Raw genomic sequence first — 16,180 nt, 5'->3', positions numbered from 1 at the left:
AACAAATTCTCTCTCTCTCTCTCTCTCTTTTTTTTTTCATGTGAAAAATGTCTTTATTAAAGGATATTTTTGCTGAATCTGGAATTCTGAGTTGACATTTTTTTCCCTTTCAGCATTTAAAGGTGACGTTTCACTACGTCTGATCTCCAGAGTTTATGATCAGAAGTCTGTTGTTATTCATATAGCTGTTCATTTTCCCTAGCTGCTTTCAAGATTTTATATTTCCTTTGATTTTCTAAGTTTGAATATGATATGTCTATTTGTTGTATTCATAGTTATTCTCTTTGGGATTAATTGAACTTCTTGAATATGTAAATTCATAGTTCCCTCAAATTCAGGAAGTCTTCTGCCATCAGAAAAAGAGGATATTTCAATTTCTCTCCTTTTCTTCTGAGACTCCAATTACATGTATTTTAGACATTTGAAGATCATCCCAAAAGTTCCTGAGGCTCTGTTATTTTTTGTTGTTGTTTAAATTTTTTCCCTTTTCAGATTCAATAATTTCCATGGATCCGTCTCCAAGTTCACTGACTTTATCCTATCATTTCCATTCTGCTATTATGCTAATCCTGTGATATATGTAAATTTCAGACATTTTCAGTTCTAGAGTTTTCATTTAGTTCTTTTCTACATTTTCTATTTCTCTGACATTTTCTACTTTTTTATTTATCATATTTTCCTTTATCTTGTTGAATGGAGTTAAATTAACTGCTTTAAAGCAGTGGTCCCCAACCTTTTTGGCACCAGATACCAGTGTTCCTATGAAAGCTATTGCCTGATGATCTGAGGTAGAGCTGAGGTGGCGATGCTAGCGCTGGGGAGTGACTGCAAATACAGAGAAGCTTCACTTGCTCTCCTGCCACTCACTCTCGCTGTGCAGCCCGGCTCCTAACAGGCCACAGACAGGTACCAGTTCCACAGCCTGGAGGTTGGGGACCCCTGCTTTAAGGTCTTTCTCTGATAATTTCAACATCTGGATCATATCAGATAGGATTGCCCTCCACTGATTATCTGTTGCCTTGAGAGTGGCTCAGACTTCGCTGATTCTTCACATGTTGAGTAATTTTGAATTGCTGACATGGTGAATGTTATGTGGTGGAGTCTCTGGATTCTGATGCATTTCTCTGAAGAGTGTTGACGTTTTTATTTTAACAGGCAAGACTCACACCATGAACTTTTCTCTCCTGCAGTAGGCAGCGACTGGAATCTCAGTTTGGTTTTTTTGTTTGTTTGTTTCCCTAGTAGTAAGCTGTCTTGAGTCTGCCCTGCTCATGCATAGTTCAGAGATCGGCCAGAGATGTGGGCATTTTATTCATAGAATTAGGAGGTTTATTTCTCTGGATCTGTCCTTTTGGAAATGTTTACTTTTCTGTAGTTGCCCCAGGTTCTGACCTTTGGTTCCTTGAACCAGAAAGATGGTAGAGTTTGGACCATGACTGTGGGTTGTCTTCAGGCTAAAGCTATAAAACAGAAATTCAGCCTGTGCTGGTCCTTTTCCCTTAAGTTTTGACTCTTTAAAATCTTCCTGCTCTTTTTAAACTCTTCATAGTTTTGTTTTGTGTGTGTGTGTGAGGGGATTTTTTTTTTTTTTTAAGCCTCTTAAGAGCTGATTCAGCTATACTGGAAGAAGAACCAACTGGTTAGTTTTTAAGCTGAGGGCTGGCATGCTCAGTCCAGCATTTGTGTGAAAGGTCTCATGGAGAGGAAAAGATCAATGGATAGGCTAATAGAAAGACTGGTTGGGGGTTACTAGCCAGACCTGACATGATTAAGGATAGTAGCAATATTTTTAAAAAGAACCATTTCAATAAAATAATTCAATGTTATTCAGGCATGGGCTGTGAGGGATAAATGAGAGGAAGAAGGAATTGACTTCACAATAGAATGTGTATCTGGGTGGAAACAGAGAAGTTTCTGAGAGGGTCAGAAATCAGTGTGTTTTTAGGTGTGCTGATCGGGTTTGCAAAGGTTGTTGGATCCTCACCTAGGGTGAGAGATTGGGGATGTGGATATGTATAACTAACTGAGTTGGCTCATGAACTCATGAGAAGACAAGCAGTAGAACATCTTTATTTGGGGCATTGGAGAGAAGAAAAGGAACCCCCTAGGAAGGAGGGATAATAAAAACAGCTTTACCATGCTAAGCCCTTTGCCTGTTTTATCCCATGAAATCTGCTCAGTACCCTAGGAGATAGAGTCTATTATTGTCCCCAGGCTCAGAGAAGAAAATCAACTTGCTTGAAATTGCCCAGCTGGCAAGTAACAATACTGGGATTTGAACCTTGCCCAACTGTAATGCTTGAGTTTTCAACCATGGCTCTATTCTACATCTCTCTAGAAAGAGAATCAGAGAGGGTAGGGTTTCTCTTAAGTGAGAGTAATCAACAATTTTGAAGATGTCAAAAGACTTGGCAAGAAGACAGCCACGGGTCAAATGTTTTCAGGGTGTTGGAGGGGACTAGCATCCAGATTACACAGTGTGAGGATAGGACTCAATGATGATGAAGTTGAGTGTGGACCTTTGGGCTAACAAATAGAATAGTAGAAAGAAATGAAAGGCACAAAGGAGAGTGTTTTCTTAGTTCAGAGCAGTCCTTGGGCATATGTAGATCAAGGACATTGAAGACTGAAGGAAGCATTGCCATGCAACAGGTAGGGCTTCAGTCTCCTAGGCTGTGGGTAGGAGCAATGTGTTTAAATAACTGCACACGTGAACCATCCAGGGGCCTTACACATGAATTGCTCTGCCACATCCTGACAATACTTGCTCGTGTTTGGTATGGGCCTTTGTGTCTCATGAGGCCACTTCCACCGTTCCTTATCTAATTTGAACCTGATACTAGCCTTTTAACTATTACATACTGAAGAACTTTCACTTCAGAGAGGCTCAATGACATGCTAACAGAAGGCAGAACTGGGACTCACCCCTAGAACACAGAGTTCTCAGTGAGAAGTGAGTTGCTATAAGGGCAATTCACCCTCCTTGTGTTCCTCTCTGGGACCAATACATAAGAAACCTCACCCTTTGGGAAGTGCTGGAAAAGGATAGTTACTTTTGGCTCCACCTCAGGGGAAAAGTGGTGACATATTTGGTGACTGTAGGGGAGGAGATTGAGCACGTGTGGCTTGGCCTCTGCTGGGTTCTCTTTTGCTATCTTCCCACCCACTTGTGGCGGGGTATGTTCTGGTGTTCTCTGCCATTTGTCAGCTTCCCAAGGCAGCTCCGTAGGCTGTAGAGCAAGGCTTGGAGTCAGATCTGGTACCTGGGTGAACGTATTTTGATTCGGGGATAGTGTTGGCTTCTGGCTGAAGCTGCATCCCCATCCAGTTCTACCAGAACCAAAACTAACTCACCTGCCAGACGCCTGTGTGTCTTTCACAATTGGTTCCAAGCGTGGGATGGAAAGGGTGGGGGCAGGCATAAGAAGTCATCAGTTACTTTTTCCATTTATTTCATGAAGAGAGACTGGAATTCTTTTGTCTTCTCCATGAAAGCTATATTCCAACATAAGAACCAGAAAGATTTTACGGCCCCCTCAGTCCCAGCCAGTAGGGGTTTTATGCTTTGTGGTGGGTCAGGAAGGGACGTGTTTGGAGCCGGGGTCGGGGGGGTGGGGCGGGGGCGGGTGGCGACAATAGAAGCAGGGGTCCGCTGAGTACTGGTTTCTTCATCTGCAGGTGAATGAGCAAATGAAGCTGACGGTGCTGGGACAGGACTCGATCACGGTCACCTTCACTTCCCTGAATGAGACAGTAACACTCACTGTATCAGCCAACAACTGTCCCCACAGGGTAGGGCATGATACACGGGTAAGGCTAAGTAGACCAGGCACCCAGGCCTGACCCCAAGGTATCTCAACATGTCTTGCCACTCCACCTTTCAATGTGTTTGCTCCTCCTACCCCACCCCACCTATACTCATGCAAGGCTCTTTCTCTTTCTCTGCTGAGTGGATTCTTACTCATCACTCATGGCCTAACCTTAGTACCTTCTCTGTGAAACTTCTATCAGTTAGGAGTCTTTCAGTTGTGACAGAATACAATGAAGACTGGCTTAAACATGGAAAGAGACTATATTGGCTAAGTAAACAGGTCTGTCAGTAGGCAGCTTCAGGCATGTCTGGATCCAGGCCCTCAACTGCATCCATCAGATCTTGCCATCTCTTGGCTCTGCTTTTTGACTTTTGGCTTTGTTGTCAGGGAGTTCCTCCCCTTATGGTAACAAAATAGTCATGAGCATCTCTGGTCTCATTATTCTACCAGCGTTGGTCTTCCCAGGAGAAGGAGGGCTTCTGTTTCCTAAGTGCTCTAGTAGCAATGCCAACAACAACATCATTAGCTCTACTGGCTGCCCATGCCTGAAATGTGCCCTAAGCCAGGAGTGTGTGTCACTCTCACTAATCAACTTAAGTGTTATGTCCATCCTAGGAGCCATGGATGTGATCAGCCTCAGGTGTAAGTAACACTAGACGAAGGATGAGGCAGGAGTGTTTTCCTAAAGGAAAATCATGGTGCTGTTACCATAAGAGTGAGAGGTAATGCTGGACAGAATAACTGCCAGTATATGTCTCTATCACCCCCTTATCCATCTCAGGTAGAGACTGCCTTTCCCTCTGTTTGGCCCTCCCAGCTGTTACTCCACCTCCATTCTAGCACACTTTTATTTACAAGCCAATCTTCTCCACCAAATTGGAAATTCCCTGTGATACCTACTGATGTCTGTTGCCCCAGTGCCCAGCACGAGAACTGCTTCAAATTAAGTACTTACTAAATATTTGTGGAGTGGGTCGGAAAGCAGTGGAGACTGGAAACTCAAGTCTTCATTTGCTAGATCTTTATGGATTGTACTGTGTGCCTAGTCCCAAGTCAACATCATGGAGAGAGATGGAAAGAATGAAATGGACACAATCCATGATTCCTAAGGAGTTTATAATCTAGAAGAGGGTAGTTTGCATACATTATGAGACTGGGGTGATCAAGGGCTCACTGATTCAGCAGGCCACTTGCATTGCACACAGAGAGCTTGGCTAAGGTTGGCTCACTCAGGATGGCTCCATGAAATAGGAGCGGGAAGGCCGCACCTCCCAGTTTGCCCAGGGTCAATCCCTGTTTACACTTGTTAGCCTACAGGAATTATTAATAGCATCTCTTTCATTCTCAAAAGTGTCCCAGTTCAGATGATCAGTTATATATATGATCACCCTGCGTGCGGCTCTTGTGCTGTGGGTGCATTTGCCACCACATGCCAAGGCTCATAGACTCACAGAGCTGACAGAGCCCATAAGGGGCAGCCAGCCCAATGTCTTCACTTTACATGGGGACACAGAAGACAGGCATTTGTTAGGGACCCATGTTATCTGAACAAGATACAGAGAACACCCGTGTTTCTCCTGGAGAAAGCATTGCACCTGTTTTTCCCACTGCATTTTTATTTCAGCAACATTTCAACTTCATTAATTCATTAACTAATTCAATAAACATTTATCAGCATCTACAATATCCAAGTTGGCTTCTGGGGACATAGAAAAGAAAGAAGTTTCACTCCCTCTAGTCTCTGAAGGGGCAAAATCATTAACATCAGTTGTATTCCAGCTTGATGGGTGTGTGCCCAAGAGATAGGAGCTCTGAGGGAGCTGCCAGGGTTCACTAACAGGGTCTCATAAGAGCACCCAGGAAACTTAGATACCTGTGACTTCAGCCTATTCTTGTTACTTCAAAGAGCAAAACAACTCCAGGATGTTGAGTCCTTCTGGACTGAGATGAATGACATAATTATTGATCAGTCCATCCTGTTAATTTGGTTCCATACTATTACTCTAAAAGTCATGATTAAGTGACTAAGTATGTATGAGGTCACATGTCCATGTTTCTTGAAAACCCTTTTAGACTATGTAAAAAAAAAACCAAAACCTGTAAATTTACTTTTCTTATCAGAGACAATAGGTATTAGAAAATTATTCTTTTCCATAAATTTGCTTTCCTGGCAAGCAAAGTTGCAAATGGCTATTGAACACTTTCAATCTGACAAGTCCAATGGAGACGGGCCATAAGTGAAAATGCATACTCCGTTACCAAGACTTAGTATGAAAAGAGAATGGAAAATTTCTCCTTAATCATTTATTTTGTTTCCACCTTGAAATAATCATATTTTTATATATTGGAGTAGGTAAATATGTTCTTAGAATTAACTTCACTTTTCAAGAACATTTTTTTATGTGGCTGCAGGAATGTTTGAAACTACTCAAATAGCCCCCATTATATTTCTACTGAACTATGTGGGTCGAGGAGGCAGAGTCTCCATAAGGGAAGCTCCCAGAGTCACTGACAGTGTGATAGAGGCTGGGAGTTATTAAAAAGGACATTGTAACTCAAAAAGCATAACCGTCTTGGGGACATTTACCATAGGGATAAATAGACATTAAAATAGCTTTTTAAAACAGTACTGCATTCTATACAACAATCATTGATTTTGTCCAAAAAGACTGACTTGTCAAGAAGTGTCCAGGTCATAACCCCTTGTGTGTGAGAGTGGAGAGGTGTACTGTGTATCATAACTGTCTAACTAGAAAAACAACAGCAAATGAAGAAAGATAAGAATTATCGTAGATAAAAAGATTTCCAATCATTGACCTTACCTGCCAGGATAAGCACTTCGAAATGTTTTAGATGAAATCCTTGAGCTCAGAGAACTGCCTCTTTTTGGATTCTTGGACCATGAGAGCTATAAGAAGCCCCTGAGAAAATTTGCTGGCAAAGAGCCTCGGCTAAGAAGAGGCCATAGGCTCTTCGGCCAGTCCCTTCCTTTATGAGCCTCAGTTTCTCCATCTGTATCATGATGTGTAAGGGCCCACCCAGCTTTCACACACTTTCATCCTGTGTGTGTGTTTGGGGCTAGTTATCACTCATCAGCAAATTCCATGGCAGTCTAGGAAAGCTGAGGGTAGGAGGTAGGGTAGCCTCCTCCCTCAAAGTCCCTGTCATTGGGAAGCTTGTTAAATGGCTTCCCCATATACCCATCTCCCCAGAAGGAGAGTGACAAGCAGAATGGCAGTCCCAGCTTTTACGGCCCTGCAGCCTGGCTCTTCACTAAATATTTCTATCAAGGCAGCACTTTGAAAGTGAGTCAATGCCTCAATTTAAATGCTTTATTAGCCCAGAGTGCCACCTCAAATCCTTTTTGGAAGCGGGCTGGGTATAAATTACAGATAAATAAATAAAATTATCCCAGAAGCAGCAGCTGAGGCCAGCAGTTGGAAGGATGGTTGGGGTTTTGCCATTAATTGGGGCATTCGTTACAGAAATCCTGCCTGCAGGGCAAAGAAAGACATGTGGGCTGACTTCATTGTTCTTCAGAAAATCTATCTACTGCCCACCCAACTCTCTCCACCTGAGGCTTCAATTCCACAGAAGAAAACCTTTTTCGCACTGCCTCTGTGTTAAGTGGGAAATGTAGAAAGCATGGATCCTGCCTTTCAGGAACTGACCAACTTTAGGATAAAGAAGGTAAAAAAAAAAAAATTACCAGTACCTAGGGCAGAAAGAACAGGAATGGGCAAATGTGCAAGTTTAGCATGAAGAATGACTTCTGCTGGCTGAAGAAATCAGGAAAGCCTTCCTGGAGAAAAAGTCAAATCTTGACTGCCATTAACTCAGGAATCTGAGCCTAGTTTTGCAGTACCACTGAGATGAACTGCCAGAGGAAGAAGCTGAACTGCAAGATAGCCCCAGCAATTGCCTCACCACCCCACAGGGAGCCCCAGAACCAGAACGGCCCTTCAGGGTAACCCCAAATTGAGGCAGGAGTCTGGAGCCTTTGTGCTCACAGGTAACCAGTCAATCTATGTAATCTTGGCAGCTGGAGAGAGGAAGGGGGTTATGGGGGTTGCCTACAGAGAAGGACTGACAGCAAAGGTTCCAGAGAAGCCTTTATTCATCTAGTTATTCATAATGCAACAAGCATTAATTGAGCACCTCCTGTATGATGGGCACTCAGTCCAGTGGGGGAGACAGGCTCATATGTATCCACTTACTTCATAAAGGGCTAACTTCTATCTTCGGGCTGCATAGATATCATGATGATGGAGGTCCAAGACAAGGAACAGTTCTGCCCAGTAGAGTCAGGGAAAACCCTCCGAAGAGGGGGCATCTGAGTCAGGTTGAGCCAGAGTTCAGGAAGTCACTGGGTTGAGGGGGAGAAAGGTGTGTCCAAGGTAGAGAGGACGGACAGCACATCCTGCAAGTCAGAGCAAGGCCTGGCCTAGTTGTTGCTGGCCTGGGCAGATGACCCCTGGGGAGGCAGGTGACAATGCCCTCCCCTTTGACTCTCCCCAGGTGACCCACAAAATCAGCAGCTTGGACGACAAGATGGCAAAGATGAGCCGAGCCCTGGCAGAGATCAAGAGGCGGTTTCAGAAGACAGTGTCTCAGTTCATGAATTCTGTCTTGCTAGCAGCAGGTAAGGGGACAGAAAGGTGGGTGACAGACTATCATATGGCTTCCCAAGTCCTGAGTCACCTGCAAGTCATCTCCAAGGACAACTCTACAGGGAGCGGGGCGTGGCAAGGAGAGTTCCCCATTGGTAGATTGGATTACTGGGTTTAGAGTGCTGAAGGGACTTGCTCAAGGCTACACAGCTAACAATGGTGACCTTTGACACCTTCAATGTCTGAGTGTTCTCCCATTAATTATCTTCTTTTGCTGGGCCTCATCATCTTTCTATAATCTCTGTCCTCACCCCTACACCTGGTTTACTTTTCAGCTCCATCTCCCATATGGTCCATTATCCATTCGCAGCTCCCATTTCTCTCTTCTTGTTATGGAAGATCTCAGCAGAAGAGAAGAGAACAGCCACCTCACCAGGCTGTCTCTGCTAGGCCCACATGAGTAGTCTCAGGACCACTTCCACTTCCACTTCCACTTCTGAACTTTTCTCACTGCTGGTGGGCCTGGGACAAAGGAACATTGACCCCAACTGTAACCTCCTGGTTGGGCACAGAGGGACTGGGCTCCCTCCATGGCCTCCCTGGGGTGTTTCTCCTATCCCTAGAGATTCAATTCAACTGCACCCCTCTTCTGGGGAGCCTTCCCTGATTCTCCCAGCAGAATGGAGCCACATTCCTTTGTGCTCCCACAGCACTTTATAGGAAGTAATTATAAGTCTTACTACCTAGCATTGTGAATATTTCTGTTTGCCCATCCCCCCTATACTGCTGCTGGGAGTTCCCAGAGGCAGAGGAACTAGTTTGGGGTGGTCTCTGTATGCCCAGCACCCAGCACTCAATAAATGTTTGGTAAGTAAATGAAGGAATGAGAGGTCCCTGGTCTCAGAAGTTTTCCAGTCTAGTAGGGAAAGTAAAATAAGAATACGAATACATACAATATAACAAAGAAACTATTTGGAAATTACTTAAATCTAGAGAAACAAAGAACAACATTCTCAGGAAGGAAGCAGCATGGATGCACTGTGTACCCAGTCTCTACACTGAGGGCTGTGGAGGACAGGCCCCTTGGAAGAAGCGGAATCTAAGCTGGGTCTTGATGAATGAATAGAAGTGAGATTGATTCGTTCTTACCTTCAGTCAGCATTTACTGATCCACTAACTGTACTAAGGTTGGAGCACTGTGCCAGACAAAAGAGGGGAGGCAGCCTGGCAGGAGAACCTACAAGAGTGAAAGTGTGAAGAGGGAAATGGGCTGAAAAGTGCCCATGTGCAGAGACTCACAGCAGGGAGGGAAGGCCAGGCCACAAGGGAGAGTGACAGCAGTTCCTTCTGTTAACAGGCCTACTCACCATAACATATCCAGTAAAGGAAGAGGCAGAAATAAATCAAACCAGGATGAAATCTTCGTCCCATCTTGAGCGGGGCACCAAGCTAAGTCTATTCTCAGGAGAAGGCCTTTCATTACGATCTCAGTCTGCCCGACCTGAATCTTTAGTTGGAGAGTCTGTAAGGGAAGAGCCTGAGTCTGCTCCTGTGAGCCCCACTCGGAGGAGGACCATCAAGAACCAAGCCAAAGCCCTGTTTATATCCAGGTGGGCTTGGGCCTTCATTTCTTCTAGCTTTGGTGTGTCAGATGCTGCGATGGGGTAGTAGATACACAATGGAGAAGAAAACAGATGAGAGCCCCTCCCTCTCAGGGTTGGAATTCTAATGGTGGGAAAATATGGAAGAGAAACACGTGAACGACTGAAATCATTTCAGATAGTGATAAAGCTAGGAAGAAAATAAATCAGGGTGATGGGTTACAGCAGGGGCTGGCAATTTAGGGCCATATGCAGATCTGGCACCACTGCCTGCCTTTTTTATGGGTGAGCTAAGAATGGTTTTTATGTTTTTAAATGCTTGGGGGAGAAAAAAATCAAAAGAATTTTCCATGACATGTGAGATGATATGAAATTCAAATGTCAAGATCCCTAAGTAAGGACTTCTTGGAACACAGCCATGTCCCCTCATTTACATATTATCTATAGCTACTTTCCCCACTAGAACAGAAATCTTGAGCTGTTGTGACTGAGACCATCTGGCCTCCAAAGACTAGAATATTTATACTCTGGTCCTTTATAGAAAATGTCGACCTGGGATGGAGAGTGACTAGGAAGTGGGGTGGGATGTGCTCTATGAGGTAGATAGGTTAGAAAAGGCAGTCAGTCCTGAGATGATATTATATTGGAGACCTGAAAGATGAAAAATAGGCAGCCACAAAAAGGAATGGGGAAGGAACATCAGGCAGAGGGTAGAGCAAGTACAAAGACCCTAAGATAAGAACAAGTTTGGTATGTGTGAGGAAAAGTAAGAAGACCAGTGTGGAGCCTCATGATGAAGAAGTGACAGTAATGTAAATTGAGGACAGAGAGGTAGGCAGGAGCTGGATCAAGTAGCCTAGTTAGTGTTATAGGAAGTCATTCCATAACTTTAAGACAGGAAGTGACATCACCTGACTTATGAAATAAAAAAAAAAAACTTAAAAAAATAGATATATATCTTTTATATTTTTATTTTTTAACTCAAAAAATATAAAATAAACACAGGGGAAAAATGAATTTTGCTAAGTGTATTGCTCAATGAGTACCCTAAAGTGAATATATCCTGTAACCACCATGTCTAGAAATAGAATATTACTGGATTCTTAGAAGTCCTCTTTTGTCCCCTCCCAGTCAGTAACTCTGCACTCCTCCGTACCAGGAAGATTTCTAACACCATAGATTAGTTTTTAATTTTTTTACAACTCCCTTTAAATGGAAATATTCAGTATGTATTCTTGGGAGTCTGGCTTCTTTTGGTCAACATAATTGTGAGATTTGTCCACATTGCTGCATGAAGCAGTAGTTTGTTTATTTTCATTGCTTTATAATAATATATTGTGTGTACATACTACAAATTATGCATTTTAATGTGAATGGATATTTGAGTTGTTTACAGTTTTGATAATGACAAACTGTGCTAGTGTTTCCATGTGTCCTTATTTCTGATTGGTATATGCCTGGATGTGAAATTGCTGTCATAGGGCATCTGTATGTGAAGCCTCTAGTAGAGACTATTCATTTTCCCAATTGGTGGTATCAAGTTCCACTCCCATCTGAAGCATATGAGAGTTCCAGTTGCTCTACATGCTCACCAGTACTTAATATTGTCAATCATTTTCATTATAACCAATCTACAATGATGAAATGGTTTTTCATTTGCATTTCCCTGGTGACTCCAGAGGCTGAACACCTTTTCAATTGTTCATTGACCATTTGGGATATTCTTCTGTGAAGTGCCTGTTCAGTTCTCTTGTCCACTTTTCTACTGGGCGTTTGTCATTTCTTCATTTATATTTTAGAGTTCTTTATATATTGTAGATACAAGACTTTTGTCAGTTATACTGTTCCTCATGTCTTCATTTTTTACTCTAATACTTGTGCATATTGATAAACAAGTTGTTAGGTTAATGTCCAATTTTCAGTCTTTCTTTATAATTAGCTTTTTGTATTCTGTTTAATAAATTTTCCCATTTAAATAACATGATGATATTCTTCCAAGTTGCTTTCTAAAACTTTTCTTGTTTTATCATTTACATTTATATTTATTCTCCACCTGGAAATGATTTCTGCACATGATGTGTAGTAGAAGCCAAGTTTTAATTTTTTCATGTATATTTCTGATCCAGCATCACCTATTGAAGATTGTAATTTTCCCCCAACTCTTTGTGTCATAAATCACAAGGCTCTTTATGTATAAGTCAAGGATCATTTTCTGGACTCCATATTTTGTTCCCTATTGTCCAACCTTTTACCAATACCAAACTGCCTTACTATAGCTTTGTATTAAGTACTGATGTATAGCAGAGTAAGTACTCAGACTTTATTATTCTAAATTGTTATGTTGTTCTTGGCCTTTTATATTTCCATATAATTTTAGAATCATTCTGTCAATTTGAAAAAACGTCTTGGGATTTCAATTGGATTGTTAATGTCTTTGTAATATTGGAATGTTTTGATTCATGAACATGGTTTATCTTTTTATTTATTTATTTAGGTCTTCTCTAATCTTGCCATTATATTTTGTAGTTTTCAGCATAGAGGTCTTGTATGTCTTTCATTAGGTTTATTCTAGAATACTTAATAGTTTTGGATGCTGTTATGAATTGTTTTTAATTTAATTTTTCTATTTGTTGTTGGTTTATAGAAAGGAAATTGATTTTATCTGAATTTAAATTTATTTTTAATTTACTTACAGTAAACTTTACTTTTTTGGTGTAAAAGTCTACGAGTTTTGACATATGCATGGAGTTGTATAACCACCACCATAGCCAAGATACAGAACAGTTTCATCATCTTTCTCTACCACCCCCATTGCACACACACAAATTCTCTCATGCTATTTCTTTGTAGTCCAACTCTTCTCTGGTCCTTAATTCCTAATGACTACTGACTTGTCTTCTGTAGCTATAAGTTTTGCATTTTCTCGAGTGTTATATGAATGTAATTATACAGTATGTAGCCTTTTGAATCCAACTTCTTCACTTAACATAATGCATGCAAGATTCATCCACGCAGAGGTGGAAGTGGTGCTTCAATCTTGTGAGGGCTTGTCTATTTCTTTTTCACCTTTACTCTTCAGGTATAGCTCTTCAGATCCACAACCAAAAGCCAAGAATGTTCATCAGGCCAGCATCCTTGGTGGGCCCTGAACTCCCATTTTTTTTCCTTCCAACCCATGAACATGTCAGGAGCTTTGCTCAGCTTCTCATCCTATCATCTCCAAGTTTCACGTCCAGAATCAGTATTCACCGTGAGGGGTAAAGCTGTACTATATGTTACACTCACCTTTCTTGGCTTCTTCTCTTCTTCCTGATGCTGACCCTGCAGACTTTCACTTACTTGTGAAAACTCTAATGCATTTAAACAGTTTTTTAAACTATATTTTGTTGAGCTTTTCTTTCTTTTTTTTTTTTTTTTTTCAGAGGATTGGTCTAAAACACCCTAGTCAACCATTGTTGGAAGTGGAACATTTCTGATTGCTCTGAGGGGAAATTATTTTAGGGTGGGAAGAGTGGAATTAGAGTAGTTAAGATACTGTTTTAGTAATCCAGGTGACACTGATATTGTGCTGTCAAAGGTAGTATCAGAAAAAAGGAGGAAACACACAACGCAGTATATACATGCCTGTTAAATTGTACACCTGCAACTTACTGGATTTCATTAACCAATGTCACCATCAAAAATAAATTTAAAAAAAAAAATAAAAAAAAAACATAAAAAAGAAAAAAAGAAAATTAGACATATTTCTAATGAATTTTGGAGGTAGAGCTAACAGAAATGACTGATAGATGTGGGATAAGGGAAAACAAGCATCATGAATGGCTTAGATTTTTGGCTTAAATAACTGAATAATGATGGTATTATCTTAAATGGGGAAGAGTCATGGCAAAGTAGGTTGGGAAGAGTTCAGTAACAATAAATGTGAAAACTGAAAACATGCTACCTTCGGTGAACATTCATACCTATGTGAGCAAAGATCCTGGGCCAGATGGAGAGAACTCAGGAAACATTTAGAGTCATTGTTATGAATTTCCATAGGGCTGCTCACTGGGACCCTGAGTCCTTTTCTCCTTTGATCCTAAAGCGCAGTCTCCTCTTCGGAATTAACCATGTTTACACAGCTCTTTAGGAATAGACTTTTTTGTTTGAGTAACTCAAATTCCGAAAACTTCAGTTTCCTTATCTATCAAATGGGCATAATAATTTCTGCTCTGTCTCTCTTCTCCATGTATGCTCTTCCAGGTTCCTATGAAGAGCAGAAAGACTATTAGATGTGCAAAAGTGCTACTTAGACTGTAAGTGCTGCAAAAGTGTGGAGTGGTGTGCTTATATCATTTCCAGATATCCTCAAAAACATGGGTGGGAAGTAAGGAAGTAACTGACAAATCTGTTACACCAGAGCTGCCTTACCATATACTTGAATTAGGTTTTCCTTAGACAGTGGGAAAACAGGCAGCAAGGGGGCTGGGAGGGGTTCATGTGGGAATCTGGAAGGCAGTACTCCCTCTCCAGAGGTGACAGTGAACAAGGGTGAATAAAACCTGTAAAAATCCCCTTTTCTAGCCTTTCTTTGAGTACCAGAAACGCTAGAGAGGATGCTGAACAGCAGAGCACCGAGCAAGGGGGGCAGTTTTTGGCTACTCCAACAGCTGTCTTATCTAGAAAGATAGATAGCCTGAGTTTGGGAGCTTGGGGAGCTGTAAGGAGGAGCCACTAGGCATAGAAACTTAGGTGCCAGGCTTTCATCATTGCAGAGGCTAGAGGTGGCAAGTCTAAGGTGGGGGCTATTCCAAATGTATAGGCCTGTCCGAACGGCAAAGAAGTCCAGTTAGAATGGGAAGGGGAACAGTTGCTGAGACCAGGCTGAAGAGCTGTATTTGATGCATAGGACAAATGACTAAGACCTGTACAAGAGAGTGCAAGGATTGAGAACCTTCTGAGAGGAACATTGGCCTGTGGTTGAGAGATATGTGACCCCACAGGAGGGAACTGGAGAAGTAAATGTTCCTCCTTCCTTCTAGTCTCCTACTGGTACCCCCACTGGCAAACCCAACCAGAGTTTCTCAATGCCTATGCAAGGAAATGCAAATATACTGCATTTCTCCCCCCCTCCCCGCTTAAAAGTTATCATTGTTAATATCACTGTTCTGAACTTGTTTTTTTCACTTAACATATCTTAGAGATTGTTCTATGAACCTCTTGTGACCTTTATAGTGTTTTCTACTTAATATCCATCTATAGATGTTTCATGATTGATTTGCTCAATCCTTTTTTTCTTATTCTAAGCGATGCTGAAAGCAATAACCATATGTATTCATCATTTCATATTTATACAAATATATCTGTAAATAAATTTATAAAAATGGGATTGCTGGGCCAAGGGTTATGTGCGTTTATAATTTTAAGAGATGGCACCAAATAAATCTTAAGAGCTATACTACTTTAAATTTTTATCAACAGACTATGTTACCTTAGTGTAATTTTATCTACATTTATCACATTATAAGTGAAATCGAGCATCTTTTCATAATTTTTTTCAATTTTTCATTGTGGTAAAATACACATAATATATTTTGTCATCCTAATCATTTTTGAAGTGTACATTTCAGTGGTGTTAAATGGTTTCATAATGTACAACCATCACCACCATCTCTCTCCATTAACTCTTTTCATCTTGTAAAATTGAAACTCTCTACCCCTTAAACAGTAACTCCCCATTCTCCCTTTCCTCCAGCCCCTGGCAACCACCATTCTACTTTCTGTCTTTATGAGTTTGAAATGGAATCATACATTATTTGTCTTTTTATGACTGGCTCATTTCACATAGCATAACATCTTCAAGATTCATCCATGTTGTAGCGTATAACAGGATTCCCTCCTTTAAAAGGCTGAACAATATTCTCTTATATGTATATACCACATTTTCTTATCCGTTCATCTGTCAGTAGACATTGGGTTACTTACACATTTTAACTCTTGTGAATAATGCTGCTGTAAGCATGAGTGTACAAATGATTTTTTGAGACCCCACCTGAAATTCTTTGGGGTATATACCCATAATGGATTTGCTAGATTATATGGAAATTTTATTCTTTAACTTTTTGAGGAACCACCATACAGTTTTCCACAGTGGCCCTACCATTTTACATTTCCATAA

The 16,180-nt window shown here is 41.3% G+C and overlaps 1 protein-coding gene across 1 annotated transcript in view; it reads left to right on the top strand.

The window, feature by feature from the left end:
* CUNH3orf20 (chromosome unknown C3orf20 homolog) overlaps nucleotides 1-16,180 on the top strand; it is a 63,533-nt gene that overhangs the window by 24,927 nt on the left and 22,426 nt on the right. The window contains exons 8-10 of the mRNA XM_016122029.2: nucleotides 3,679-3,810; nucleotides 8,331-8,454; nucleotides 9,780-10,032. Of these exons, the coding sequence (XP_015977515.2) occupies nucleotides 3,679-3,810; nucleotides 8,331-8,454; nucleotides 9,780-10,032 (509 nt within the window). The remainder of the gene's footprint in view (nucleotides 1-3,678; nucleotides 3,811-8,330; nucleotides 8,455-9,779; nucleotides 10,033-16,180) is intronic.

Source organism: Rousettus aegyptiacus, unplaced genomic scaffold, assembly GCF_014176215.1.
Source record: "Rousettus aegyptiacus isolate mRouAeg1 unplaced genomic scaffold, mRouAeg1.p scaffold_m13_p_4, whole genome shotgun sequence".
Classification (NCBI taxonomy): Eukaryota; Metazoa; Chordata; class Mammalia; order Chiroptera; family Pteropodidae; genus Rousettus; species Rousettus aegyptiacus.
This window is presented reverse-complemented; position numbering and strand designations above follow the sequence as displayed.